Here is a 27,404-nt window from a genome sequence, read left to right on the forward strand (position 1 = left end):
TGGCAACTAGCATTAGAAGCAATCTAAGGGCAAAGTGCTTAGCGACTGTTTTCCAATGTTGATGTTGTAAGGTGTGCTACTTGTTGCTTGAGAAATGATAAGTGACAAGCAAAGAGCTAGTGGAGTGAATGCAAAGAAAAAAAAAGATCTTCAGGGGAAATCTTTGGGTCACATTTGTATTCTCCCATTATTGTTCTGCAACACATGGTTCAAGGATTGTATTGTGAGTGATAAGCTGTTCGACACATGGCAGAAACGGAAGCAACTCCCAGTGGATATTGGTTATCTATACTCCATTAGAAAAGAGGAGAATGTTGCTGTTGACGCCAACAAGTGAGCTCGCCTGCACCATCCCTCTTGCAACAGTGCCCATGATTGTTTTAGTATCAGCATCTAAACAACTCCTTTTTTATTAAAAGAAAAACGGCTTGCACTGCTCCATCAGCAACTGTGGCTATTTTGGAAAAACAATCTTCTTCGATGTTATGACAAAGACGGCAATTAGCACACCCCAGATTAGCTGATATGGGCCCTGTAAGAAAGAAAACAGATGTGCACAGGGAATGAGTACCTGCTCATGCCAAGAAACGAAAACGTGAGGTTACATGCAACCTACAGCTACTCAACCAAGTGATTTGCCGAGAATATGTTGGTAACAGAGACCGTACCAACACTGGCTGGCTGCTATAAAAAAATAAAGCAGAGACCTTGCTCTGGGAGAGAGAAAAAGTGCTGCTCAGATTACCATTGCAGGAGCTTGCAATCTACCCCACTCTCACTGAAGAAAGAAATTCTTCCAGAAATTGCTATGGGAACTTAGAGAGCGCATTTTAGAGGGACACTTACAAAAACTGAAATTGGCCTGTAGTGACAGATCACTGCATTATGAGAGACAGGCTACTTTCAACTGAAGCTTTTAGAAAGCTAAAAAATGCCCCCAAAAAATGCAATATAGGTGTCACCACCCCTGGCCCATTTTGCAAGCAACCTGGAGCGATATCAAGACAGTTTCTTACACGCAGACCCCAGAGGCCAAGCCACATTGCCACTCACATCCAAACAGTGATCATGGTGTGCATCTTGGCCTTGATGCCGCGAGTTTCAGTCAAACCGAGGAAAAGCTCTGCTTAATTTTCCCAGAAATAAATGCGACTTTCGCTCCCGAACAAACACCAACATAGCCACGTACAGCTAAACAATTGAATTCTGCTGAAAGCAAAGAGTAGATAGAGCTGTCCACAGTGAAGCAGCAGCCCTCTATGTTATATATACTCTGAGCCCTCACACAAAGAACACATTACTTTCCAGTCAAAACCTGGTTACGCCATGCAATGCACAAAGCAGTACGGAACCCACCAATCAACCTACAAGTGAGGCTTTCTGTCCGCCTTCGGGAGCCCTCCATTTCTTGTCGTAGCTCTTGGGTTCTAAGCTGCCCTGCCAGCGGCCCAGGTAGTCCATCATCACGTACAGATTAGCCCACCATGGAACACCCACGGTTTTCCTGTACCTTGGAAAAGATGTGCGCGCAGTTCAGATTAGCTCAAAAGTACCACACTTGGCATCAGTAGGGCTGCTGACTACTCTAAAGTGCATGCAGTTAATGATCACATGAATCAGAGACCGTGATTTGTGGCCTTTAATACTTTTCAGATAACGTTTGTTCATACTACACCTAGGAAAGGCTTTGGGGATGCATGATGTGCGGAAAAAGATGAAGCTCTGCATAGCCTAGGCATTGAATTGAGAGGAGTAGTAGGACAGCTATGAAGAAACGATATCTCTTGCTCAAGGCCGTGCCTTGAGGGATAAAGGAAGGGATAAAGGAAGGGTGGGTGGATGGCAAGACAAAGAGTTTGCCACAGTGGAGGGCTCCAGGTTAACTTTCACCACCTGTGGCTTCTGAATGTGCATTGAGATCGCACAGCAAAAAGCTGTTTTTGTATTCCACCTCCATCAAATTATGGCCACCATGGCTGGGATTTGATCCCACAATGTCGTGCTCAGCAGCAGAGTGCCATTGCCACTGAACCACTGTGGCATGTGCATTGCAGTGCAATGCTTGCACTGCACTGCACTGCCTTGGAGGCTGCATTGAACCCTAGACTATGTGCCCAGGTTGCACAGAAATTCATTTTTTGCTAGCCTTGGATCCCATAAGCCTTTGGTGCCAATAGTGCACACTTTATGGGTAAGGACTGTGCAAGGATTAAGTTTTATTGCCTAAATTGAAAACTTACCCCATCAAGACAACACATAAAGCCCGGTAACATGCTGCGCAAGTGCAAGCTCATCCATACCATGCGTAAAACTGTGCATAATTTGCATAAAAGCAGTGGCTCTACTTAACTCATCAGTTGGCTTCTCTTCAATAACTGAAGTACTTGCTGCCATCCCCCTTCAGGTGGATCGCCAACTGACACCCAAAAAGCAAATCCCTCAGCCCAACAACCATGCATGAAAATGGTAACAGAGTAACAGGAACTTTTTAACAGCAACAATAACAAGTAACCAAGTTTGAAAATAAAACACAAGGCAATTTTAATTCCAAAAACTGCGTAAATATAGCATGTTATTGTATATCAGTTGTGACTGTTGGTAAAGGAACACAGTGCAATAGCATCTCAGCTGTAAATCTCGCACATGGCTTATCTGCAACACAGAACTATTGGTCAATTCTTAGTTCCAACTTCAAACCATGGTGACAGTAAAAAATCACTCACGAAACCAGTTGTGCAAGAAGATTGTCATGATAGATTTGCAGGAATCACAACATCGACAAAGACAGCCGCATTCTCTTCCTGCTTTCAGCAGTATAGGAAGAGCATATAAAAAGGCATTTAGTGCATAGTTCCTGCAGTTATGTATGAACTGTCATAAGGCATATAAATCTGTGTGGCATATGGCTGCTTGTGCGAGACCACAATAAGGGTATACACTGTAAATCTGTGCTGCCAACAGCATGTGTAAATCAGCACTGCAAGATTAACATTTGCTGGGGTCAAAATACAAAATACAAAGCCAAGACACAAGCAAAGGAATAGAATGCCAAGGCATATGACCACAGGCATCTGCATTACCAAATGTAGAGACATGACAAGTGCCAACCAAGTTCTGTTCCGTTCACATTCGAACTTCGATATAGGCTTCTGATACAACAAAATTGGTTTCTACTGAAACCGAAAATTTGTCCATCTAGAAAAACAATTCTGTGCGACATTTATCAGTTTTGATTTACTGAAGCCTTAATAAATTGCATGCAATAGCTTAACTCAAGCGCATAATAAAGCATAAGCAGCTAATGCAGCTAGAACCATCTGAGGGCAGATATGAGCACTAGGAGGTGCATGTAATGGCCACGCAAGTTTCGTGGACAGTGTTTCATTCTCTGTCTCTCTGTTAGCCTTACGTGACTGGTGCCTGCAGTATGTCGGTACCTCTTTTTCTTCAAAGCACAATGCGATCGAAGCACGCCATCCGCATAATCATATCCGATATTTCTATCGAAGATGTACTGCAGCACATCGAATATTTCTATTGAAGTTGAAGAGCTATCCATTGGGATTATTGCATGGAGATACCAACACTTCTCTAAACATTTAAAACACAAAAATCTCAAAACAATATATGCAACTTAGTGGAGTTTGCAGCTATAAGTGCATCCTCCTTATGCTCAATTTTGACCACATACCATACGTTTGCGTTTGCCTGAACAAGTAAGACAACAGGGTTCACGTATACTGCAATAAAAAAATCAACAAAAATTTGGTAGAAACTCCCACACTTCTCAACCACTGCCTAGGCAAGAAAAAGCTACAAGGAGCACAATTCCTAAATCCACACGAATCACATGACTGCAGATAGTACATTCAGCACATTCTGGAAAATGTTTACTTTTAAGACTACATGGCTATTGTGGCTCAGGAGAAACTAGGCAATGTCAGACCCCTGCACTGCTACTGCTTTAAATGTTTGCTTTTCAAACAAGTAATTTTTTAGCACAGAACAGAAACTTGGGCACGCTGGTGATGACTGTGAATCTTAGCACGAAAAGAATGCGGACATGTTTGTACTTTTTTTTTGTCCATGCTCTTTCCGCACTATGATTCACAGTCGTTTCTGGTATACTAAAATAATGCCATATAACTGTATTAAAACCACACCAAATAAGAATACCATTACTGGACTGTCCTCAAACAAACTAAATCAAAAGGCAAAAAAAAGTGAAAACAGTATTAAGAACCATGCAAAAATGCACATTGTCCTGAATATAATACACACACCTGTATACAAGAGCCCAATGTAACATAGGCCAAGGATTACTAAATGGAACTAATAATAAGTGGCACATGCGGAAAGCATACAGCTAACACAGTATTGTTGGCATCTGAATTCACACTAAATTTAGTGATCTTATTTTATTGATGATTCAAGTCATTAGCTTTTTAAGCCTTTGGAAAGGAGCAAAAGGGAAATTTTTTAGCATCGACAGGAATGCCCTAGTAGTGCAATCTCTACGAGTATAGGTTTGTTCACCACACACTTAAAGAGAGTGTAACGAAACACCATAAGGCCTCATGATCGTGTATTGTGTGCATGGTGGTAGCACTTGAGGCTGTACAAATTCAGGAACACCATTCTGAAAACCAAAAGGGGCATGTTTCCACTGCAAGATGTTCAAAACAATTGCTCATGTTTTAGAAATTTCAGGGTCTGTATACATTGCTCAGAGCATGAGGAAACACTTCTACACCTACAGTTATCAAAATTACACCTGGCATGGTTCGTTATTATGCCCCACAAGTTTATAACTTAAACTTTCAAGCAGCCATTGAACACTTAATAGCTTATTTATCTAATCAATAAGATCAGCATGAATTAATTGTACTAGGCAATGAACTGCAAACAATAGAGCTTCTGTTTCATTCTTGCCACACATAACAGATTTTCTTGCACCCTTGGCTCTAATTAGATGGCTCACCATGTATATTTATAACCAACACAATGCAAAGCTTGAAATGCAACACAAAAACTCGGCCATGGTCAATGATCCAACATACAAAAATCAATGGCAGAGTAAAGACTACCATAAAAAGAGAAAAGGCATTTTGATGCTCAGGCTAGGAAAAGTCGTAACAGAGCAGATGATAATTTTCAGCCACTTGTATGAACTTTACCAGCAGGAACATCCCTTGTATTATGATAGAAAAAGAAACATTTTTCAAGGACTGGCATAACTTCATCTACTCATCAAAGTTCTTCGCACCATGCAAGTGAGCAAAAATGGAAAACTGTAAATAAGAAGCCCAATTTTCAACACATAGAATATTATTCAGATGTTCAACAAATAATGTAAAAAAAACAAACATTGGTTCAGCTTTCTTGCATTGTCAACAAGAGTATAAAAGGTAATAAAATACTGGTATATATAAACATAATTATAACAGCAGATGCAACAGCAGGTAACAAGCTCATACAAGACCATAAAATAAACTCATGTATTATTGGGTCAAAAGCCTCAAGAACATGCAAAAAGTGATCTGTGCACATAGATGCTACATGAGTCAACAATCACTCAATCTCACAACCATGCAAGACAGTCCAACTTTCACCTCAAGCCATTGGATGGTAACACGGCTATGCAGTTTGGTTCCCGCTCGCATGCCCTGGAGACTTCTGTCTCTGATAGTACATACAACACAAAATATATAAGCACACAGACAGGGGAGCACAGAAAAAACTGTTCTGCTTTCACCTTGTTGGTCCTCATCTTTGGTCAACAAGTCTCTGCCTGTCCCCCCCAATATAAAACAAATATTTACTCTCGAGAGAATAAGTTGCATAAAAACGGCTTGACATTGCATTCTAGAATAATGAAAGTTGTGCTGCTGGTGGTTTTTCACACACATTTCCAAACTAGCATACACACATCTTGGTTATTTGATTTTTACAAACCAAGGCAACAAAACCATGAACTGGCATGCTGCAGTAAGGAGTCCTAAAATAAGTTTGGATGCATCGGGTAGTTCTTGTGTAGCGTCAAAAAATGACAAAAGATGGAATTTTTTGTGCGAAGTTTTCATCTAATCATTTTTTTTTAGTATTCTGAAAGAGATGAATATGTGCTAGCTATGCGGCAACAACTTGATTTACATGTCTCACATAATGAACCCTAGAATGGTGCTGCATCAGTAAGGCAAAAAAAAAAAAAAAACTTTCAAAAGCAGCTTCTATGCTATACTAACATCACAGTGAATCTACGCAGGTATTTCAGCTGTTGGCTCCAGTTAGCCATAGTCCATTTCTAAAAAAATACAACAGAGTGATAAGAAACATAATAAAAACTACTATCCAGCTGCTATATCCACAGTTTGTGAAATGATTACCACTGATTGCTAAAATGCGCACCAATAGTGACTAGCACCTTTGTACAAACCTAAAGCTTTCTTAATCATGCCGGTTGATAAATCTTGAATCAAAATCTAGTCACACACTGCGGCCAACTTTTGGAGGTTAGCAGACGAAAATGCCATCTAGAACTGATACAGACTGTTTCATTATTAAACACGCGCCGTAGAATGCCTCCCTCAGCTAAACCTGTGAATTGTTCGAGCTAAAATTTCGCACAGAAATGGCATTTGGTCGGCAGTATTGTTTCATACCACATTTGTTTGGGGTATTTCCTTAATCTATCAGAAGTCTGATATTCGCATAATCAGCAGCGACAACGAAACAAAACACGCTGCTCTCTTAGCAATTGTGCCAGTGGTGCCATCTCGTTTGTTGGCCGTGGAGATTCGGCAAAAAATGAAGTGGGGAGGGGGGTGCACGTGGTTTGAAGATGCATTTTCAACTTACTTCTTTATCAATGATCGCAAAAACTTAGTTTGGCCAAAAGTGCACTAAACTTGAATACTTTTGTGACAAAGCATCTTCAAACCTCTCGCAAAACAATCCCCCTATTTTCACATCCGAGAAACAAAATGGCACCACCAGTGCAAGCGCGGAGAGAGCATCTTGTTTTGTTTCATTGTCGCTGCAGATAATGAGAATATCCTACTTCTGATTGATTTAAGCAAGTACACTAAACAAATGTAGCATAAAACAATTCTGCCGAGCAAATGCCATTTCTATACGAAATTTGAGTGCGAACAATTCACCGGTATAGCTGAGAGAAGCATTCTACGGCGCATGTTTAACTGCGGAACACGCTGTATAGCATCAGCTATCAGTGGCCCGCCGTAACTTTTTATTCATTCTTCAAGCAGCTATGAGTAGCTCAGCTGCATGCCACTATGGCGGCAAAATTGCCTCTGAACTTCCAAAGTTCTAGATTTTGACCCACGAAAACTACGGAAGCGTTTCACAACTGATATGATCAAAGTTCCAAATCAAGCAGCCCCACACAACCAAAGAGCTATGATGACAATGTGCAATCAATTCTAGGCAAATATTTCCTGCAGGTCTAAATGGACATGCAAATTAGTGCCGTTTGCAGCCACCCCGCCTTGAGCACTTGTGTGCATGTCTAGGCCTTCAGGACAGCTGTGCAGGTTGTGTAATCCACGTTGTGGTGAGCAAAGATCTTTAGCAGGTCACGAACGCAGCTAAGCCACCATTCCTCTTTTGCGATCCTGTGCCTGAGATGAAAAAAAAATGAAGTAAAATATAAACAGCGTGGTTTTTTAAAATTAACAAATACCTTCACATGCCGCTTGGACTGGAGACAAAGGCAGCTGGATTACTACAGCTCTGTCAAATGTGTTTGAAAGATCAAAAATAAAGTTAAGTACATGGAAGACGCCTGCTACTAGATGCCCAGTGTAACTAAGAGAATGCATTTTTATTTTTCCAGCAGAGAATTGACTAAATAGGAAACACAGGACTGAACCGTGCAACATTCCAACACAGCCACAAGGAATGTCTGCCAAAGCAGCACATTGAAACTCTTCATTAAAATCATGAGGAACACTGTCAGGCGTTTAATGCAGTACGTCAGAGTCCAGTACCGAATAAGAGAAAGAAGTGAAAGAGGTAAGGAATGGCACAGAGGTTGGCTTGGGAGAGAGAGAACGAGGATGAAGCTGAGGAGAGAAAGAGGTGATGGAATAATACAATAACCCCTGTGCTATGTCCTAAGCACTCACTGTACGCTATGCATAATTTATGCTCATGCGTTCACCTGCAAGCTCGTAAACAAATACCACACCCTCACAGAAAACCCACATGAGAGTCAAGCCATTGTTTCAACCGAAGCAGAATGAGCAAAGCGAGACTAAACATGTGAAGCTTTCATGCGGAATAAACCTGTTAGTTTGAACCTTGCATTCAGAAATGCAGCCTTTTCTTCCACTGCACTCAAATTTCTACGCCTGTACATCCCTTTCAGGTGACGGCATATTCTCGTACCTTGCATTCCCAGCTGCAAAAGAGCACAGAATGCTGGCATGCAAAGTGACAAGTGTCACCGCAATGTGAAGTGAGCAAATGGACACGACTTATATTGTGGACAATAACAATAAAGTTTATTAGGCCTCATGCACGCCAGTGAAAACTGAGGACCGAGCAGCATAGTTCCCCAGTAGTCACTGCCAGCATGAAACTTAAAGCCGCTCTTACAGCTCAATGCGCAAGTGTGCTACTTTGAACTTAGTTGACTGCAAAAGGCATCGTTTAAGGGGCAAACACACCAAAATTTCCCTAGTGTACTTTTGCTTTCGAATGATCCACAAGACATTAGAAAACATAAACATGAATCACGAAGTGAAATTCGCCTGTGCTAGTACCTAACTTTTAACTGAAATTAGTATTCTGTGCAGTTTTGGTTTTGGTTGCAGCAGGCGAAAGACAGTTGTGACGTCACAAGTGAACTCCACATCACTTGAGGCATACAAAAACTGCAACATAATAGTAGCTCTTTGCTCACTTGCTGCCATTCCAGCTTCTGGAGCAGTTTAGAGTAAGTACTTGAATGAGTTAAACAAACGAAGCACGGTTATATTGCAGTTTTAATGTGCAAGCAATACTCTAGACGTACTAACTTTGAGCAAGAATCTCGTTCTGTCTTGTTCTCCAAACTAACCCTAGTTACTTGGAATTAGCTCAGGTTAGTTAAGAGGAGCGTCGCACAAGCTGCGGCCAATGGGAGGCAGGGGACAGTAAAATTAATGATTGGTTGCGAGAGGTTGCTCAGGAAGAGCAACATGAGTTGTACAATCCCTACCAGTGGCTGTGATAGAAACAGCCACCTGCCAAAGCAGAGGTGCATCGCTTAACCACTGCGACACTGCACTGGCAGTGTACGAATGTTAAGTAGAGAATGACCAATTATGCATATAAGGGCATTAACCCACTACAGCCCTTAAGGCGGAGCTTAAGTGTCCCCTGCTTTCGCACGTGTACTCAGTTTAACTATGTTAAGACCCCTACCACTTTTGTATGGCTCACGTGGTCTCGTACTCATTTGTGACATCACAATCATCGTCTGGCAACTGAAATCGAAACAAACTACAGAGGAAAAAAAATTGGCGCCGACGAATTCCACGTCGTGATCCATGCTTACTAATGTTGTACGCATCATTCCAGAACAAAAACACACTCAGAAAGATTTGGTATCTCTGGTACGTTTAACTGCGGAACACGCTGTACAGCATCAGCTATCAGTGGTCCGCCGTAGATTTTTATTCATTCTTAAGCAGCTATGAGCAGTTTAGCTGCATGCCACTAAGGCGGCAAAACCGCCTCTGAACTTCCAAAGTTATAGATTTTGACATCACAATCATCGTCTGGCAACTGAAATCGAAACAAACTACAGAGGAAAAAAAATAAGCGCTGACGAATTCTATGTGGTGATCCATGCTTACTAATGTTGTACGCATCAGTCCAGAGCAAAAACACACTCAGAAAGATTTGGTATCTCCTTTCCTTTCGGACAACAGAAAGGACAAAGAGTAAAGACCATTAACTTTTAGTAAAAATCAAAAGTGCAAAGCTCAGAGCAGCCAGTTGCGAAGTCACAATTTTAGAAATTTATATTACGAGAAGGCTAAACATCATAGCATTGCTTCTAACGCTCAGCGTAGAGCATTTAATCATTTTGAGCCTGCACTTTCAAAGAGGCTACACATGGCTTGAAGGCAGCTGTTGCAAGAGGCATACAGAGAATGACTAATTCTGTGGCAGTAAACTTGTGAAGACACATATGCATAACTTAATGCACTGCTTCAGGTGATGTTGAGTGCGGGATAGATAATAAATACTCTTGCTAGTAAAAATGTGACAGTTGGCAACAGACAATTTTCAAGACTTTATTCTCAATCTTTAACAGGCATTACACACCAACAAATACTACGATTACGCGAATATGTTCTACTGACTTCGCCATGCAGACATAAGCGAGCTTTACGTTCAGAACAAGAAAAAATACGAATTGTGTAACACAGAGAATATTGAAATTAAAATTAGTGACAACTGTCCCCACGTTCAGGAAACATTCCAGAAGAGCATAAATTCTGTCTCAATACAGAGCTTTGGATTTAAACAGCAGTAAATTCCTTCAACCTTGTCACTTTTAACAGCACGAAGACAAAACTTAACTGATGGCACAAGAGTGCAGGAAATTCAAATGTTTGAGCAAAAAGTAATTTCAAACATAAAGAACCCTGGATACATATACCTATGGTTGTACTCACATAAATGGCAACCAAGGAAACTATCTGCATGTGCATTAAGGAAAAATATAGAGCTGTCACAAAGAATGCAGATGCTTCAATAGCCCTGAGTAAAAGGGTTTAAAACGTACAGCACCGCCAGCCTTTGGTCACCAAAGGAACTGTACTGCAAGTGTCGTACATACACACACACAAGCACACTTGAAAGACTACAGTCAGGGCTGCTGACAGCTCTGTGTACGATTACATATATAGGTGCTGACAGCAAACCGTCACAACACGTCATATTAGTATTGAAAAAAAAATAAGAAAAAAATCACAGCACACATTGGCAGAGTGTAGGGCTAGGTAACAGCAACGAGGAGGACATTGTTGTGCATTGTTCTACGATGTGAGAGCAATAATTTAAAAAAGGAGATGACAGCTGCCAAGTGACTAGAAAGTAAGGAGAGATATGAAGGAAAGGCATGCAAGAAATGCTAAAATGTGCACTCAAAACTAATAGAGCATATTAGGAAATGAGAAATTGAAAAAAAAAAAAATCCAGCACTGCTTTACCTGCCAGCTGTGCGAACATTTTTCTCTTGTGAAACAAAGACAGTACGCAGAGCTTTGGCCTTTTATCACATGAAGCAAAATAAGCTTAGAGCTAGATAGAATACGTGAACTCTCAAACGAGTACAGAAAAACTGTGCAGGGTACTTGCTTTCCTTACCATGTCAACACATATGCCAAGTATAGAAAAACGAAACTCCCCACTAAACTTCTTTTGACAAATTGGCATTATGTAATAATCTTAATCAATCTATCAAATAATTATTCAGTGAAGCAGCGCCCCTTATGCACTACCGTATTTATTTGCACAATGAATGCCCCAATATTTTAGCTGCCAAAATATACATATTTGCTAATATATTACCCTACTCCATATCTTATACAGCACAATAACGATTCAGATTAAGTGCAAGGGCTCCACAACAAAGAGTATACAATTCGTAGGGTTTCTTTACCAATGACATCTGAATAGCATCTCTCGTTCATAAGTGCTCAGAGCTTTTCACTTCAAATCATCACTCTACCAGTTTAGGCATAAACAATAAAGTGGTTAAAGTGAGCTGCTTTCAAGCAGCATAAGGCATAAATATAATAATAAAAAAAGATGCACTCAGCAGTCTCAGTCGCCATATACACAGCACAAAAGCGTGCCAATATCATTAGAAAAAAAAATTCTTGCTTGTCACATTACGTACAGCACTAGCAACAAACGAAATATATTTTGTTGATTCTTGTTCGTGCAACTGCTCTAGCCTGGGCATTATGACAGATTCTACTAGAAGGCATATTATTCATCAAGAAAACTTCAACATTTCTCTCTATGGCATTACACATAAGAAGCTCTGAATTGCTTGGTTGAAATAAATACAAGTTATTTCAAATGTTAAGCCGGCTGCGACATAAAAGACCTCAGCGTCGCTTAAAACAGTAGAAAAAAAAAAAGACATTAGATGCCTCAGAAGTTTAGCACTAAATCAACCGCTTAAGGGCTATGAAGAAAATACTGGTCTAAGCCATGTAACAAGAGACAGCCTTAAAGCTGAAACCATTAAATAGATATGATTTACTACCATCTCTAAACATGGTGTATAAAACTCAACACTCATTCAGGCTCCAACATGTAAAAGGGTGGGCATTCATCTGTGATCACAAGAGAAGCAACCAACAAATGAAGCCCAAGGAACAAGAATACAATATTCAACGAACTCATTGTACCAGATTTTGTAGACTACCCTCGCCCGAGATGTCTGCCTCTCTTGTTTTAAGAGTGCCACCTTCACAAGTGACATGCGCAACATTTCAATAGGAATTCACAAGCAAAGTTGCTGCGAATACCGAACTACATTCTGGAGCATTAGGTAAGCTGTCACTTCATGTGCAAGGCTTCAGTGGTATCAAAGGGACAAGAAAACTTTAAGTGAGGCGAAATAAATATGAAAGAAAAGAAGGACTGCACATTACTCCTGTAGTTTTTTTCCCCTCTAATTTCTCCACTAATACAGAGCTCACTTACCTACACATTTAGACCGACAGGTTTGGAGAAATACAGACTCTGGAGTCGTGTCATTTTTCCTATAATTCTGCCTTGCAGTAAAAAATGGGACCACACCTATTTCAACCTTGGCCAGTGATTCTATAAGAAACCACACGGCGAGAGCGAGAGCAAACATCGGCAAGCGCTCTCACGAGCTCCAAATGTCTGCCTTAAAAAGAAGGAAATTAAGGAACAAAGCATGGGACACAGTAAGAGGAGCAGTGGGAAAGAAGGCTCATTTAGATGCTGTAGGCGACTTCTTCTATGTCTTCCGAGATGGACTGCTCTATAAGGAGAGGGTGCTTCCCAGCCATTTCCCGCAGGTAGCGGTCAGAAGTGGCGAGCATGTTCAACATTGGCCGCAGGTCAAGCCACCAAGTGGACTTGGGGAGGCGGTGCCTGAAAGAAGTGAGAAAAGTTTATTGGATGCACACTTGTTGAACCGCCGCTTGGTGCTTCAAATTATCCAGTTACTCATAACGCTATAACCAGCATGCAGATATCACAAATGATGAGAAAAGACCTTCGTAGGACGCTAGCACTACACTCTAGTTATAATTTCTCAACCACTCAACAAGTACCAACGAGCCCGACTACTTTATAAGGCTGCTTCAAGAAAACAAAAGAAACCTCTATGCCACCTAGAACAAAACAAACTCTGAATGAAATCGCTCAGCAGCTTTGAGACAAACACTAAAGTTTCAACCTACCACTACATAGAAACAAGCAGAAAAGGCAAAAATAATGAAAGTTCCCAAAATTTATGTGCAACAGTATGAATGAGCACAATTGTTGTTATACTGACATGTGCATGCAAGTCTCAGGGTTAATTTTTCCTCCCCCTGGAAATTGTAAGAGTGAAATTTCATGTTGCAGTCACTAAAAATATTATTACTCATGACTATAATATACACACACTGAACTCGCAACCACCATGTGCGTAGTTTTGTTTGTACAGTTGCAAAAAACATCAAGGCACCTGGCAGTTTTTCTGTGATGGTGCAGTACACACAAACCACAGCGGATGAGCTCTAGAAAATGCTAAAATGAGTGTCCATATATTAGTCACCTCTGAAGAGTCATGCTTGAAAGAGCTTGAAGGAGCACCCATGGAAATCTTGCTACAATAATATTAGAGCCTTGCTGAAGTTTGTTGTGTTTAAATTATAGAAAGAAAGCTTGGGCAGACTTTGATTGAACATGTTCACCTTCTTAATGCTAGCAATGACCCTTTTTTGCCAACATCTGTACCTCCCTGTATAATTCTGACTCAAATTTGAGCCAAAAAATTTGGCTACAAAACTGAAAGGGTCATCAGGAGGTTTTCGAAGTGCAAGCAATTCTGCAACCATAATAATAATGAATAATGGTGTTGTTTTGTATTTTCGATTGTTTTGTTCAGATGTTATTTTTGATCCGTTTTAAATCACCTGTGTGTTCTGTGTTTTTTGCCTTGCACTGTTAATTATTTTTGTATATGTATTCCTTTCCTTTGATGCCCCCCTCACTCAATGCTCTTCGGGGCCTGTGAGGTATAAAAAAAATAATAATAACCTTTCTCAAATTATTATGACAGTTGAAGAAGTACATTACTTAGTGTACAATTATTCACACAGAATGTTTTGCAGTGTCTTATTCTTTGTGTGGCAGCTCCCCAGCATCTTCGTGTACCGGGTCCCAATTTTTTCAGTTTCCGTAAGCTGACTGCAAGCCCAATGATAAAAAAGAGATAGAAAAAAGACTGGCTTAAGCCACAGTAAGCCATGAATGAAAGTTTTGTACCTAAGGATTAATGTTTAATATAAACAACGTTTTGTGCAAAGGAGTGGATGTTGATTTCACTACCTTCAATGGAAAGATGGATTGTGAAAATTTTCAGTCTATCTCGTCACTGAGAGCAGGTGTAAGCAGAAATGCATCGCTGAAAAGGCGTACCGCACCGCATTCTACACAGAACAGCTCATAGACGGTTGTAGCTGCACACTGGTATATGGGTCTTTTTCAGAAAATATAGTATTTCTCCAATGAAAACCTAAAGCAACCACTTTTTCTTATCCCCACATACTTTTTGTCCCGCATGGACCATTGATTCAAAGCTTGCATGCCAAGCTGCAGGACTAATCTTTATTTTTATTCATTTGTTCCAAAGACCAGCGCGGACTGAAACTACCTCCCCGCTTCTGTCGCGTCTATCCCTGCAACCGACGCCTTCAAGACTGCGGTATATAATCATCTTCATTAATCTACCTACTACACTTTTTTGTTAGTCACCCACTCCTCTCTATAATGCTGATCAGCATTGAGAGTAAAAAATTGGAGGGGACACATAAGTTCCACCTTATGGGTATGATGTGACAGCGTAATGGGTGAATTCATAGATCCCTGGGAGTCCTCATACCACTCCTGGCGCAGCGGTGCAGTGGTTAAGCGATGCGCCACTGCCCTGCGATGGCAGGTGCTACCACCGGTGGGCCTTTAATTTAACTGCCAGCTGCCACGGTGGGCAGTTTGCTCATAATCCGGTGGGCAGGTTGTGATGACGCCGCCACAGCACATGACCTAGGTGGCCCACCTGTCTCCTAGACTGCTTCTCTGGGGACTTTTTCATGGATTTTTCACTCATAGTCAACGAAGCTGATGACAATAGAATTTTTGCGACACGAACTCCTTAACGCCATCGCATTAATAAATGAAATGAAATGAAATAGGCCACGGCCTTTGGCAGCTGGAAATGCCAGTCTTTGCCCGCTTCTGTTCATCAAGCTAGGCAGCGTGCACAGCCTCCCTGGCTGCTTTTGCAGCTTGAGGAAAGGCTTTTCTTAGATAAACAGTGCGCTCGGCTTCCTGCCATGTTCAGTTGCTTCTACTTTACGCGATGGGTAGTGCGCTCAGCATCCCTGGCAGCTTTTGGTTTTTCACATGCCATAGCAGCTGCCCGCACTTCACTGGCCTTAGCAACGCATTTAGCCACCTTCTCACCTTCATGTGTAGCTATATAAAGCTACCATTGGTGAGCCTATCTCTCTTGAGTTAAGTGGCTCAATTGTTTGGTCACGGCAGCAGCACTATTGGTGTCGAGCATTTGGAGATAAAGAAACAATGAATAAGAGATGACGAAAACGATTTACAGCACATAGCGTGAGAGGCTACCAACTGAACTCGCTACGCGAGAGGCTGCGGCATTGGCCGAGTGGTAGAAAGGGATAGGAAACAATGCTGCTCTGTTCTGTTAGTGCCGATGCTGGTTCGAATCAACCCAGGGGCTATAGCATGATAAGTTCGCTTCTGATGGCTACCATTCTGACATAAAAGTCTGGAAGATTTTGGATAAGCTCGGCTTCTTGTTCGGCCTCAGGTTCGCCACAATTTCCGGACAATGTTCGCTTGAATTTGTTGAGCAAGAAAATTAAAAGCATCCATTCCCTCAAATGAACACTCAGGTGCACAAGTGCGCAGTTGATGACAGCCATTAAAAAAAAAAAGTCCTAGCTGCCTGTGCATGCATCCTGGAATTGGAGATATGCACATTCTTGATAAAGCATGCAGTCACACATTAACTCGATAAATTAAACAGTGTGTGTATATGGCTGTGAGAAATACCAATTTTCTTTTTTCACAGTTCTTGTGTTACATCTAAATTTGCGGCTGTGTGTGCAGTCGCTGGTAAAAAAGATTAGCACAAGTGACCGATCACCAGAGTGAAATAATCTCCACTTGAGGTGCTGCGGTTCATGAAAACGCCGATGATGAGTGTGCCAGGGCTTCCCCAATCCTCTGTCTTACAGGAGGTTCAGCAGAAAGTCATCAGCTGCAAAAAATTCTAATCTTTTTTTTTTCTTTTTTTCTACCCCACTGGTCGTCGGTCACTTGTGCTAATTTTTACTCGTCACTGAACAAGCAAGCAGAACACATTAAAAATTCAGGATGTTAAGAGACTGGCTAGGTACAGCGTCAACAAGCAAAAAAGACTAGTAGTTTATGAGAGAAAACTAAGTGTTATCAGACAAGGCACCACGCAAATGCACAATTCAATGCAGAGTAGACTCTTGTTAGCTCACGCTTTCTTAATTCAAAAAGCCAGTTCATTCAAAACTGACACTCATGTTCTGCCACCATCTTACGGTATTAAAAAGGCTCATGTTAATTCAAATGCCAGAATAATTCAAACAAATGTTCACCCCCCTTCGAGTTTCATTGTAGAGAGCCTATTAATTCCTTACATCACAACTCTTCACTGATCATTGCAAAATGGCCAGTTTAAAAGAATTATAGCCCAGCTAAGTTTCAAAATATTAAAATGCAAGCATCGTTAACATTAATGACAAGTTGCTAGGATTAAAAAAAAATGGAAGAAAGAAAGAATAAGAGGCAGAAAAAATTTGGATATCTGGCAATTTCTTGAGTAATCCTCGCCATGGTGATACAGTGTACCAGACACGTACTACCAGACTCATACCGTTGGCTAGTCATTACACAGGTAGATAGTACACACGTAACAGTCTGATAAAGAAACTAAGAAATGTTTATCTCACTAATAGCTAGCTAATAGCTACCAGGATAGCTGTAACAAGCTAAAACTGTATCTGAAATTTTTAGGCTACCTTGGTGGCCAGTACTTTACTTATCATTAATTACTGTATACCAGAAAACTGTCTAGGACTTCCAAAAAAACACCATGCAGTTTCATGGCTCTTGCTACTGACTTATGTTTGCTACATTCCTAAGTTTGCTGAACACTTCCTTATATCAGTTACTTAACTTGGCATATATGGTCATATATGGCAAGGACTTGCTGCAGGTCCCTTGACAGTGTGTGCTGATAATAGCAACTGCGTACAAGTACACGGATACTTCAACAAAGGCCAACTTAAAAAAAGTGAGAGAACCTAAGGGGCACGCAAAATTTAAAATAACAATGCCAAACCAAATCTACTAAATCTACGCTGCCATCAAGAAAGCAACGTGCGCTCAAACCTTTCCTCACCCCTCAACAAGGTGCAAAGTAGTACAGAATGCAAGTGCAATAAATACAAGGTGCATTTTTGAACGAAACATAGAAACAGCAAAGCGTGCATGCCATAAGCACTCTAGAACCACCAGCACCAACCAAACATGGCAGGAGAAAGGAACACAGAAAATTAAATCAATAGCATTCAAGGAAAACAAAGAAAAAAATAACAGAGGAGGAAACGAAAAAGTGAGGAAAAGGTATTTACATGCAGACAGGCAGCAGGGAACGTGTGGAGTGCTTTGCAGTCGTCGTCCCTCCGGCTGTTCGGGGATGTGCGTGCACACCCCACATGGTGCACCTGTCTTCGCGACAAGTGCCTTGCCCCGTCAGAATGCTTCAGTCTACTTCAGACTGGCAAAGGGCAAACCGCGTTAACTGTCTTCATTCAGTAAGCAGAGGCCTGTGCTTTCAACGCTTCGAGGTGCACCAGAAAACCTAGGGACACTGAGGATTTGCCTTGTGTCGACAGATTACCGTGTCCTAATAACAAAAAGGATACTTTCAGTGAAAACTGAGCTCTTATAAGCTGGAAATGATCAGAAAAACGAAATACCGCTACTGTTTCCACAACCAAACTGTGATAGTGTAAATACTTGTTTTTTAGTTACAGATCTCTCACGCTAGGCCATAATACTGCTCACTTCGATAAGATGACCACAGAGTCAGTTTTATAATTGGCATCAGAGTTTGATTCAAGTGGTGGGAATAAAAATTCTCCTCGTTTTTAAATCCGATTTTCTCAGCAATATTTCAGTAAGTAATAGTAATATGAGTCACGTTTGACAAGGCAAAAATGGCCTGCAATATGGCATTTAAACAGTTTATTTAATATGTATTCTAATGTCAGTAAAAACATTTCTTCAATACCATGTTCACTTGGGATGCAAGCAGGCTTTTCTTTCTTTATTCCTTAGTAGTAGGTTAGTCTCTAGAGCTGAATGATGACAAAATCTGTCAGGCGTGCATTTAATTTCAGGTACTGAATACTTCATAATAAAGTTGCCTTTGTCTCTGTTTAAAAGACTTATCTTCTGTGCATAAACCTTCACCTGACATGTTGAGGATATGACTATAACAACTTGCGGTGACTTATTTCTCCATGTAGCAGAACTTGCCCAAAGATGTCATTTGTGCAACCAAAAAAAAATTACCAAGACCTTAAATTGAGGACATCGCAGTGAGCTATGGAATAAAAAAATGATAAGTATTACATTAAGATACAGGAAGAGAGCAGAGTGGGTCAGGGAACAAAGGCTAATTAATGAGATTCTCATCATCTCCATCAGCCTGACTATGCCCACTGCAGGGCAAAGGCCTCTCCCATGTCCTTTGCTGGCTGTGCCCGCAAACTTCTTAATGTCATCCACCCACCTAACTTTCTGCCGCCCCCTGCTACGCTTGCCTTCTCTTAGAATCCACTCTGTTACCCTTAAGGACCATTGGTCATCCTTTCTGGTTACATGGTCTTCTCATGCCCATTTCTTCTACTTGATTTTGACTGGTATGCCATTGGTTCATTTTGTTCTTTGACCCACGATGCCCTCTTCCTGTCTCTTAACGTTGTACCAATTATCTTCCTTTCTATAGCTAACTGCGTTGTCGTCATTACAAGTTTAAGCCTTTTTGTTAGCCTTTGTGTTTATGCCCCATAGGTGAGTATGGGTAAGATACAGCTGTTGTATACTTTTCTGTTGATGGATACTGGTAAACTGCCATTCATGATCTGAGAGAACCTGCCATATGACCTCCACCCCATTCTTATTCTTCTAGTCATTTCCCTCTCAGGATCCAGATCAGTGGTCACTACCTGCCCTAAGTAGACGTATTCCTTCACAACTTCCAGGTTCTCGCTGCCAATTGTGAACTGCTGTTCCCTTGCTAGACTGTTGAACATTACTTTGGTTTTTTGCATGTTAATTTTTAGACCCACTGTACTGCTCTGCCTGTGTAACTCATTGATCATGTTTTGCAGTTCATCTCTAGAGCGACTCAGCAAGGCAATGTCATCAGCGAATCGCAGATTATTTAGGTATTCTCCATTAACTCTTATCCCCAACTGTTCCCAGTTCAGGCCTCGGAATACCTCCTGTGAACAGGCGGTGAATAGCATTGGCAAGATCGTGTCTCCCAGCCTAACGCCCTTCCTTATTGGAATTTTATTGCCAACTTTATAGAGGACTATGGCAGCTGTGCATTTGCTATATACATCTTCCAGTATTTTCTCATAAAGCTCTTCTACACCCTGATTCCACAATGCCTGCATGACTCCCGAGGTTTCCATTCAGTCAAATGCTTTCTTATAATCAATAAAGGCTATATATAGGATTTGGTTACATCCTGCGCATTTCTCTATCACCTGATTGATAGTGTGATTATGATCTATTATAGAATATCTTTTACGAAAGCCTGCCTGATCATCTGGTTGACTGAAGTCTAAGGTTGCCCTGACTCTATTAGCGATTACCTTAGTAAATACCTTGTAGACAATGGACAGTAAGCTGATTGGTCTGTAATTTTTCAAGTCCTTGGCACTCCTTTGTTATGAATTAAGGTAATGTTTGCGTTCTTTCAAGCTTCTGGTACAGTCGAGGTCATAAGGCATTGCGTATACAGGGTGGCTAGTTTTTCTAGCACGATGTCCCCTCCATCCTTCAACAGATCTGCTGTTACCTGATCCTCCCCAGCTGCTTTTCCCCTTTTCATTGCTTCTAAGGCTTTCTTTACTTCATCTTTCGTTACTGGCGGGATGACACATTGCTGTTCGTTACTGTCTCTCTCATTAACGTTCTGATTACATTGGCTACTGTATAGATTTGTGCACAACTCTTTGGCTACTTTAACTATCTTATCCATACTGCTAATGACATTGCCCTCCTTGTCTCTTAACGCATACATCTGGTTTTTAACTATGCCTAGCTTCATCTTTGCCGCCGCTTTTAGGCTACCTCCATTCTTTAGAGCATGATTGATTCTCTCAATATTAAACTTTCTTGTGTCTGCTATCTTGAGCTTAATTATTAACCTTGATTGCTTTGCTAGTTCTATTTTGTCTCTAGGGCTAGACACCGTCATGCTTTGGCGTTTCCTAATCAGATCCTTCATCTCCCGAGATAGCTTGCCAGTATCCTGTTGAACCATCCTACCCCCTACTTCTATGGCGCACTCTAATGAAAGCAGAGAAATTATCATTCATAGTTTGAACATTAAGATTGTCTTCCTCAGTTAAAGCCGAATATCTAGTCAAAATCAAGAAAAAATGGGCACAGGCAGGATGTGTAATGCAAAGGCAATATAACTGGTGGTAGCAAGAGTAACGGAGAGGATTCCAAGAGAAGGCAAGCATAGTAGGGGGTGGCAGAAAGTTCGGTTGGCGGATGAGATTTGGAAGTTTGCTGACATAGGACATGGTTAATTGGAGAGATATGGGAGAGGTATTTGTCCTGCAGTGGGTGTATTCAGGCTGATGATGATGAGTGATTAAGATAGATGATGGATAGAGAACTCTTAAGGTAGATGACAACTCATTCCAAAGCACCATCTACTGCAGCTTTGATGAGATGTGAACTAGAGCTATTGACACTCAGCAAGTGGTACGCTGCCAGCACGCTGGCAGGCGGCATGTCGCTGCAAGAAACGCATAGCTAGCGTGCGTGAACTGTATCCAGGCTTCTAGGTTACTGAAAAGCTTATTTGTTGCCATGCTTTATATAATAAATTATCGAAATATTGATCTATTTTTTGATCCCCTTCAAGTTCCGATATATCCTTGATTGACTGTACTTGAGGTTCTGCAGAACATTTAAAGCTTCCAGCCACAGTGCAGTGAAAAACAAGCAAGCTTAAGCAACATAACGACAGTATGCACTTTTTTTGTCTTGCTGTTGATGCCTGTGCTTCCTCGTTCAGGAAGTAAGTTACTCGTCTTAGTGCTTGCTGAAATACTGCTCCACACGCACTTTACATGGAAGTCAAGCTGTCTAGGCAAGAGGCAAGAAGAAATCACAAGCACTTCAAACATCACTTCAACATGCATTAAAAGCAGTGATCGCAATGCAGGTGATAAAGGTATCTTCCAAGCGAAAGAACAGGAGTAACAAAAGAGATTTAATGAAAATGGTGCAGCCACTATCAGCTGATGCCTTGCGCATTTGTACTGCTCGACTGCAGTCACTAAGTAACGAACAAGCAGGTTCACCGCTAACCAAATCCCTTCTGTTTATAGAAGGCTTAAATAGAGACCGTTGCAAATGGACATTGCCCAAAGTTGTTTGTGCATAAAAAGTTTTTTATTTCACAGTGACTGATGAGGTGTAGTTACACCTGTCTGGTAACCTGTACAACTCTCTAAATGCACAAATATGTTTAACGGCTAGTTGTATTTGTTACTAACTGCAGTGTAGTTTAGACCAATAGCTATAATTCCATCAAAGCCAATGTTTTACAACTATAATAAAGCCGGCAAACAAACCAAACACACAAGTCATAACAAAATTATGTCAAGGGATCCTAAGGTAACACGTTACACTTGAATCCTAGATCGTTAGTTGCAGCTCTTTCATAGCCACAACAATCAAAATGGCTTCATACCCACTAGGACTGTATGGCAACTAATTATCTACAGTTCTACATTATTCGTTGCAGTGTTGCAAAAGCTTCCATATTAAGAGTAGAATTTTTGGCTTCATAAAACAGCCAGAATGTAAAAAAGAAAATCGCAGCTATGGTTTCCGACAAGATATAGCATCTAAATGTGACCTTCCTGGCATTGTGTTTAGTCTGAATAAGAACTGTTTTCTCCAGGTGTTTGAAAGTAAAGGTGCCCAAAATTGCAACTTTGTTATTCCTCAACCCCTAATTTTTCGCTTTCCCTAGCCTATCTGTTACTTCTTAAGTTAAAGTGGGCAGGTCAATGAAGAGCAGACGACTATCTGAATAAACAGCAACTAGCAAAAGATTCATGCGACAAACACTACTTTCAAGCAATCAGTAGGGTACAAAGCTATCTACGCTGAGGATAGGCTATGAATTCCTTCCATGATTGCAACCTGACCTGACCTTGTGATGCGAAGTTCACAAGCATTTGTGTCATTACGTAGCTACTTCACTTTAGCTAAAGATAAAAAAAAAAAGATGTGAAAAGAACGGAGAGAAAACGGAAAAACAAGTTGCAACACGAGTCAAGAAAAAAAGGGGCCCTGAAACACCCCTCACTGGCATCTTCATTTTCATGGCCTAAGATTTTCATGACCTCAGACTTCCCCCTACCCGCATCACTGCGAATAGGCTGGAAGGCAGAGGTAGGCATCAATCGATACATGTGGCACTTCCAGTGCTTGGCCAACCATATGACACTGTGCCATGTCCCCATCTTCTTTCTCTTTTTTTACACTGTACCCATGAATGGGCCTTCCTCGTCTACTGTGCAAGGAAACTTGCAACCAATAGCGGTGGGCTTTGGTAAATCTGAGAAAGGATTTGACAGATATTTGACAATGATGACCAGAGGGTTCATAGGTGGCCAGTGCATTTCAGGACCCCTTCAGCATTGACTCCAATTTCTCTACAAATGGTGCATCCTCCATTCTAACCCAACGACACTTCCCAGACTCACATATGTGTGCCGAGCAGAGTGAAGTGAGCACTTACTTCCAGTCGGTGCGCGACTTGAGGTCCTGCACGGGTGTGAAGTAGTACTGGCGCCGGATCAGACCCAGCAGGCATGCAGTCTCAGGGGTGGTGGCATTCACCGTGCCGTCTGGCTGCAAGTTGGCCTTCAGCTGCAGCACGAGCCACTCGAAGGCTCGCGTGGCTGTCTTGGTGCCAAAGTTGCGATCAAACGGCGATGGCGTGCCGCCCTGTGCAAACATGTGTGATTGCAGTGTGAGTATCGCATCTATTCGATTTACTTGGCACAGGTTCTTGGGATCAAACCCCAGTTGCAGCAGCTACATTGGAGGCAAAATGCAAAAAAAGCCAGTGTGCTGTGCGGTAACAGTGCATGTCAATTAACCCCTTCTAGTACAAACAAATTCCTAGCCCTCCACTATGGCGATTCCTCTCACCCTCTTCTTAAGGCACTGTAACCAAGACAGTCCTTGCGTTTTTCCTTCCCTCGAAAGCAATTACTATCACTATTAGTACAGCAGAACCCAGCTGTAGTGAACATGAATATAGTAAAGCGAAACTGTGGTCCCATTTTGCTTACTGTAGACGATTATGCATTTTTTTTCGGTTATAGCAAAGAGAGTCTCCCGTGGCAACGTACTTTTCACGAAATGATGACAATGCAGCACGTACGAAGTGTAGTATTGTGCAGCCAACATCAGAGGCAAATGGATACCGAAGACAGTTAAACAGCGCTCTATGAGATGGTTTAACCGCCAAGCTAGAGAGCTGCGAGAAGAAGACAACTTTCTGAAGGCCTTAGGGCAGTGAAGCAAAGCTCACGGCACAGGTCACTTAGAAAGGGAAGTCAGTGGAAGTCAGTAAAAGTGCAGTGATGAGCAGGGAAGGGTAGAAAAGGGCAAATGTTTGCAACATGGCAGTGCAAAGCATGGCGAAGCGGTAGCACCATGTGGGCGGTTTGCCATGCTGGCGGTGTCACACGCATTTCTTAACTATTGCCTCTTAAATGATGCTAAGGCTGTCGAAGACGACACAAGGCTTTGGTTTTCAAAAGGAATCAAATGCGTTACATTCGTAGCCTCGCCGTATGTGTGCAAATGCATTACTAGCAAAAGACGTAAACAAAATGTGAAAACTGAAAATAATTAATTATCGCATGAAGGGATCACAGCAGGATGGAAGGTATTTCCGAGTGTTACTCTATAAACCAACACCTTGTGTTCAGTAAGCAAGCCATTAATTACCAGAATCAGAATCAAATTAAACAAACAAACAAGCAGTACATAAACATATTTGTGTATGTAAGGAAACCTTCTTAGAGCCATGCACCACCACCAACTGAAATAGTAAAGATTTTTGCTGGTCTGAGTCACTTCATTATAGAGGGGGTTCTACTCCCAAACGCAGGCCCAAGCAGGCACCGCAACCCAAATCTTCTAACGACACTAAAAAGAAGAAATACTAAGAGAAATATCTTGAGAATAGAATGCAGTCCAAAGGATAATAACTGTATTTGCAAGTGACTTATTGGTGTTTCTACAGTGGAATCTCATTGATTTTAATTCTATTGCTTCATCGCAGTTTTTCCAGGTCAAACCAACTTCCACTTGCCATGCCACTTGTTACAGGCCCCATGCTTTTCAAGCTCACATTTGCTATCTCTCCACCCTACCCACATGCCTGGATTTCCTTCATTTGAGCTGGCCTGTTTCTTTACAGCAGTTTTACAGGCCAACCTGTGTAGTCCTCTTTAGCATTTCCTGTGTCACTGCCACCCTGCCTGGAAAATAAATTTTCATGTCTACGTTCCCTAACCCCACCACCCTTCCCATACCACACCCTCCTCCCTGTCATCGGGGCTTCCTCCTTGGAGTGAAGACCTCATTTTACCCCATCAATGATGGGCCCAGATTGAAAACGAGCCCTCCTGTAGAAACATTGACCAGTGGACTAAAGCTCCTCCTCAACCCTTGTCCACTTTGTTTTGTGTTATTTATTTAGACCTGCAGTTTATTTGCAGCTGACCTTTACCTAAACGCCACAAAATTTGAAAAAATTTTCGGTACCCACCAAGCTAGAATGATTAAAAATCGACTGCATTAGAAAGTCTAAAAATATACCAGAAAGACATAAGAAGAACACCAATACAGTAAAATCTCGATACTGCGAATTCCTCGGGAGCACGCAAAATATTCGTATCAACTCGAATTCGTATGATCCAAGACAAGCCAACTTCAACACGAAAATGAACAAAAAATTTATTATGCTTAACTTCTGGCTGAAAAAGTCTAATGCACATCTGCATTTTTTCTGCCCTTTCAGCACGGTGCTGACCAGCACCGTCTGAAATGCATAAAACCGTGTGGCGGTTTCATCGCTCACGTTGCAAGCACCGACGATGTGGCGCAGGACATCAAGAGGTGAAAGGTTTCTGCCAGTGATGGCGGTTGGTCAGACTCATCGGCATCTTCATCATCGCTGTCAGGCACCTCGAGTTCATCTCCGTCTGCTTCATTGACTAACTCTTCCATGGTTCTTAACCTGCATGCAGCAATGTCGTCGTTCGCAGTTATGAAGTCGCGAGCTGAAGCTTGAGTTGCCAGACTATCCTGGCCTTCAATCGTGAAATGGTCATCGGGCTCTTGATTATCTCTCATCGGAGCCGTATCAGGTCCCAGGTTAATTCCACATTTTCGAACACAATTTGAGATTGTGCCTGCTGTCACATTGTCCCAAGACATGGCTAGGAAGTGCACTGCGTCTAACAGACCTATCCGCAAATTCACTTTTCTGCGCTCAATTTTCGCCAGAAGACACCTCACTAAAGGTCCTTTGAACTGAAGTGATTGCGAATGATTCCCGTGTCTAGTGGCTGCAGATGGCTTGTAGTGTTCGCTGGCAGCAACCCGACTGTGACGCTGTTGAAGGTCGTTTGCTTTTGGTGGGCAGAACACTGGTCGACAAAAAGCAAAATCTTTCAGTTTTTGGATGCCATTTTACAGTTCAGGTTTGTGAGGAACTCCCGAAAAAAATCAGCTGCCATCCAGGCCTTTCGGTTCCCTCTGTATAAAACAGGGAAACGTCCCTCTTGTCGTAAACACCTCAGCTGCTTGGACTTGCAGATTACGGTATGCTGCAGCTTCTCCGAGCCATCAGCGTTGCAGCAAAAAAGTACTGTGACTTGCTCCTTACTTTCCTGGCTGCCCTGGCACACCTGGCCTTTCACGCACAAAGTCCTCTCCAGTTGCAGATTGAAGAAGAGGCCCGCCTTGTCGTCATTAAATAAGTCGCGCGGCACAATACTCCGAAATCAGGGCCGACAGTGTGTTCAGCCAATCGTCGACATCTGACTCGTCTACTTTCTTCCCTTCAGAAGAGACGACTCTGTACACAAGTCTGTGCCTCTCTTTAAATTGGTGCGGCCATCCTCCAGAAGCTCGGAAACCTTCGATTCCAAGAGAAAGCGCAATGTTGTCAGCTTTTTCTCGCAGTACTTTGCCATCCACGTTGATGCCGGCTGCTGTGACTTCGCGAAACCATGTCAGCAGGACCTCATCCAGCTTGACATGCATCGCCGTCTTTGCCTGCCTCACATTCACACCGAAGTGTTGAGCGTTCAAGATAACATCTCGCTGCCCAACGATGGTGCAGAGCGTCGATGGTGCTAGCCCTAACTCTTTTGCCAAGTCAACGCGTCTCTTCCCTGGGTTTTCATCGACCTTCTTTAGTATGTCAAGCTTCTCCTTAAAAGAAAGAGCCTTCTGCTTCCGCGACATGTCAACAGCGAACACTTGCACAGATTGCGTCGTTGTCATGTTTGGGCAGACCCCGCTGCGCTCAGCAAAACTCACATGGCAGTGGCAAACAAGGGAAATGGATGACTGCAGCCAGCGGCAGCAGCCTCCCAGCCAGCTTCCAGCAGCTGACGAGACTTCTTCGATAGGCCAGCAAATGGGTGACATAACCTTGTTGGGCATGTGACTCACCTTGACTCATTGGCTTGCTATAG

The 27,404-nt window shown here is 42.0% G+C and overlaps 1 protein-coding gene and 1 long non-coding RNA gene across 3 annotated transcripts in view; both read right to left on the reverse strand.

Annotated features, from left to right (window-relative positions):
- Nucleotides 1-312: 312 nt before the first annotated feature.
- Nucleotides 313-2,528, reverse strand: LOC144128353 (uncharacterized). The gene is made up of 3 exons (XR_013313773.1): nucleotides 2,351-2,528; nucleotides 1,369-1,510; nucleotides 313-532 (listed from the first exon to the last, which is right to left on the reverse strand). It is a non-coding gene; the product is annotated as an uncharacterized LOC144128353 (long non-coding RNA).
- The window catches only part of Pfk (ATP-dependent 6-phosphofructokinase), a 59,989-nt gene continuing 35,101 nt past the window's right edge, over nucleotides 2,517-27,404 (reverse strand). Inside the window, exons 18-19 of one of the 2 annotated variants that reach the window (XM_077661688.1) lie at nucleotides 23,417-23,625; nucleotides 2,517-7,640 (exon numbers count right to left, since the gene is read on the reverse strand). In XM_077661688.1, the coding sequence (XP_077517814.1) occupies nucleotides 7,529-7,640; nucleotides 23,417-23,625 (321 nt within the window). In that variant the 3' untranslated portion in view covers nucleotides 2,517-7,528. Of the gene's footprint in view, nucleotides 7,641-10,293; nucleotides 13,159-23,416; nucleotides 23,626-27,404 lie in introns of those variants that run through there. The other variant, XM_077661687.1, reaches the window with a different exon arrangement.

Source organism: Amblyomma americanum, chromosome 4, assembly GCF_052857255.1.
Source record: "Amblyomma americanum isolate KBUSLIRL-KWMA chromosome 4, ASM5285725v1, whole genome shotgun sequence".
NCBI lineage: Eukaryota > Metazoa > Arthropoda > Arachnida > Ixodida > Ixodidae > Amblyomma > Amblyomma americanum.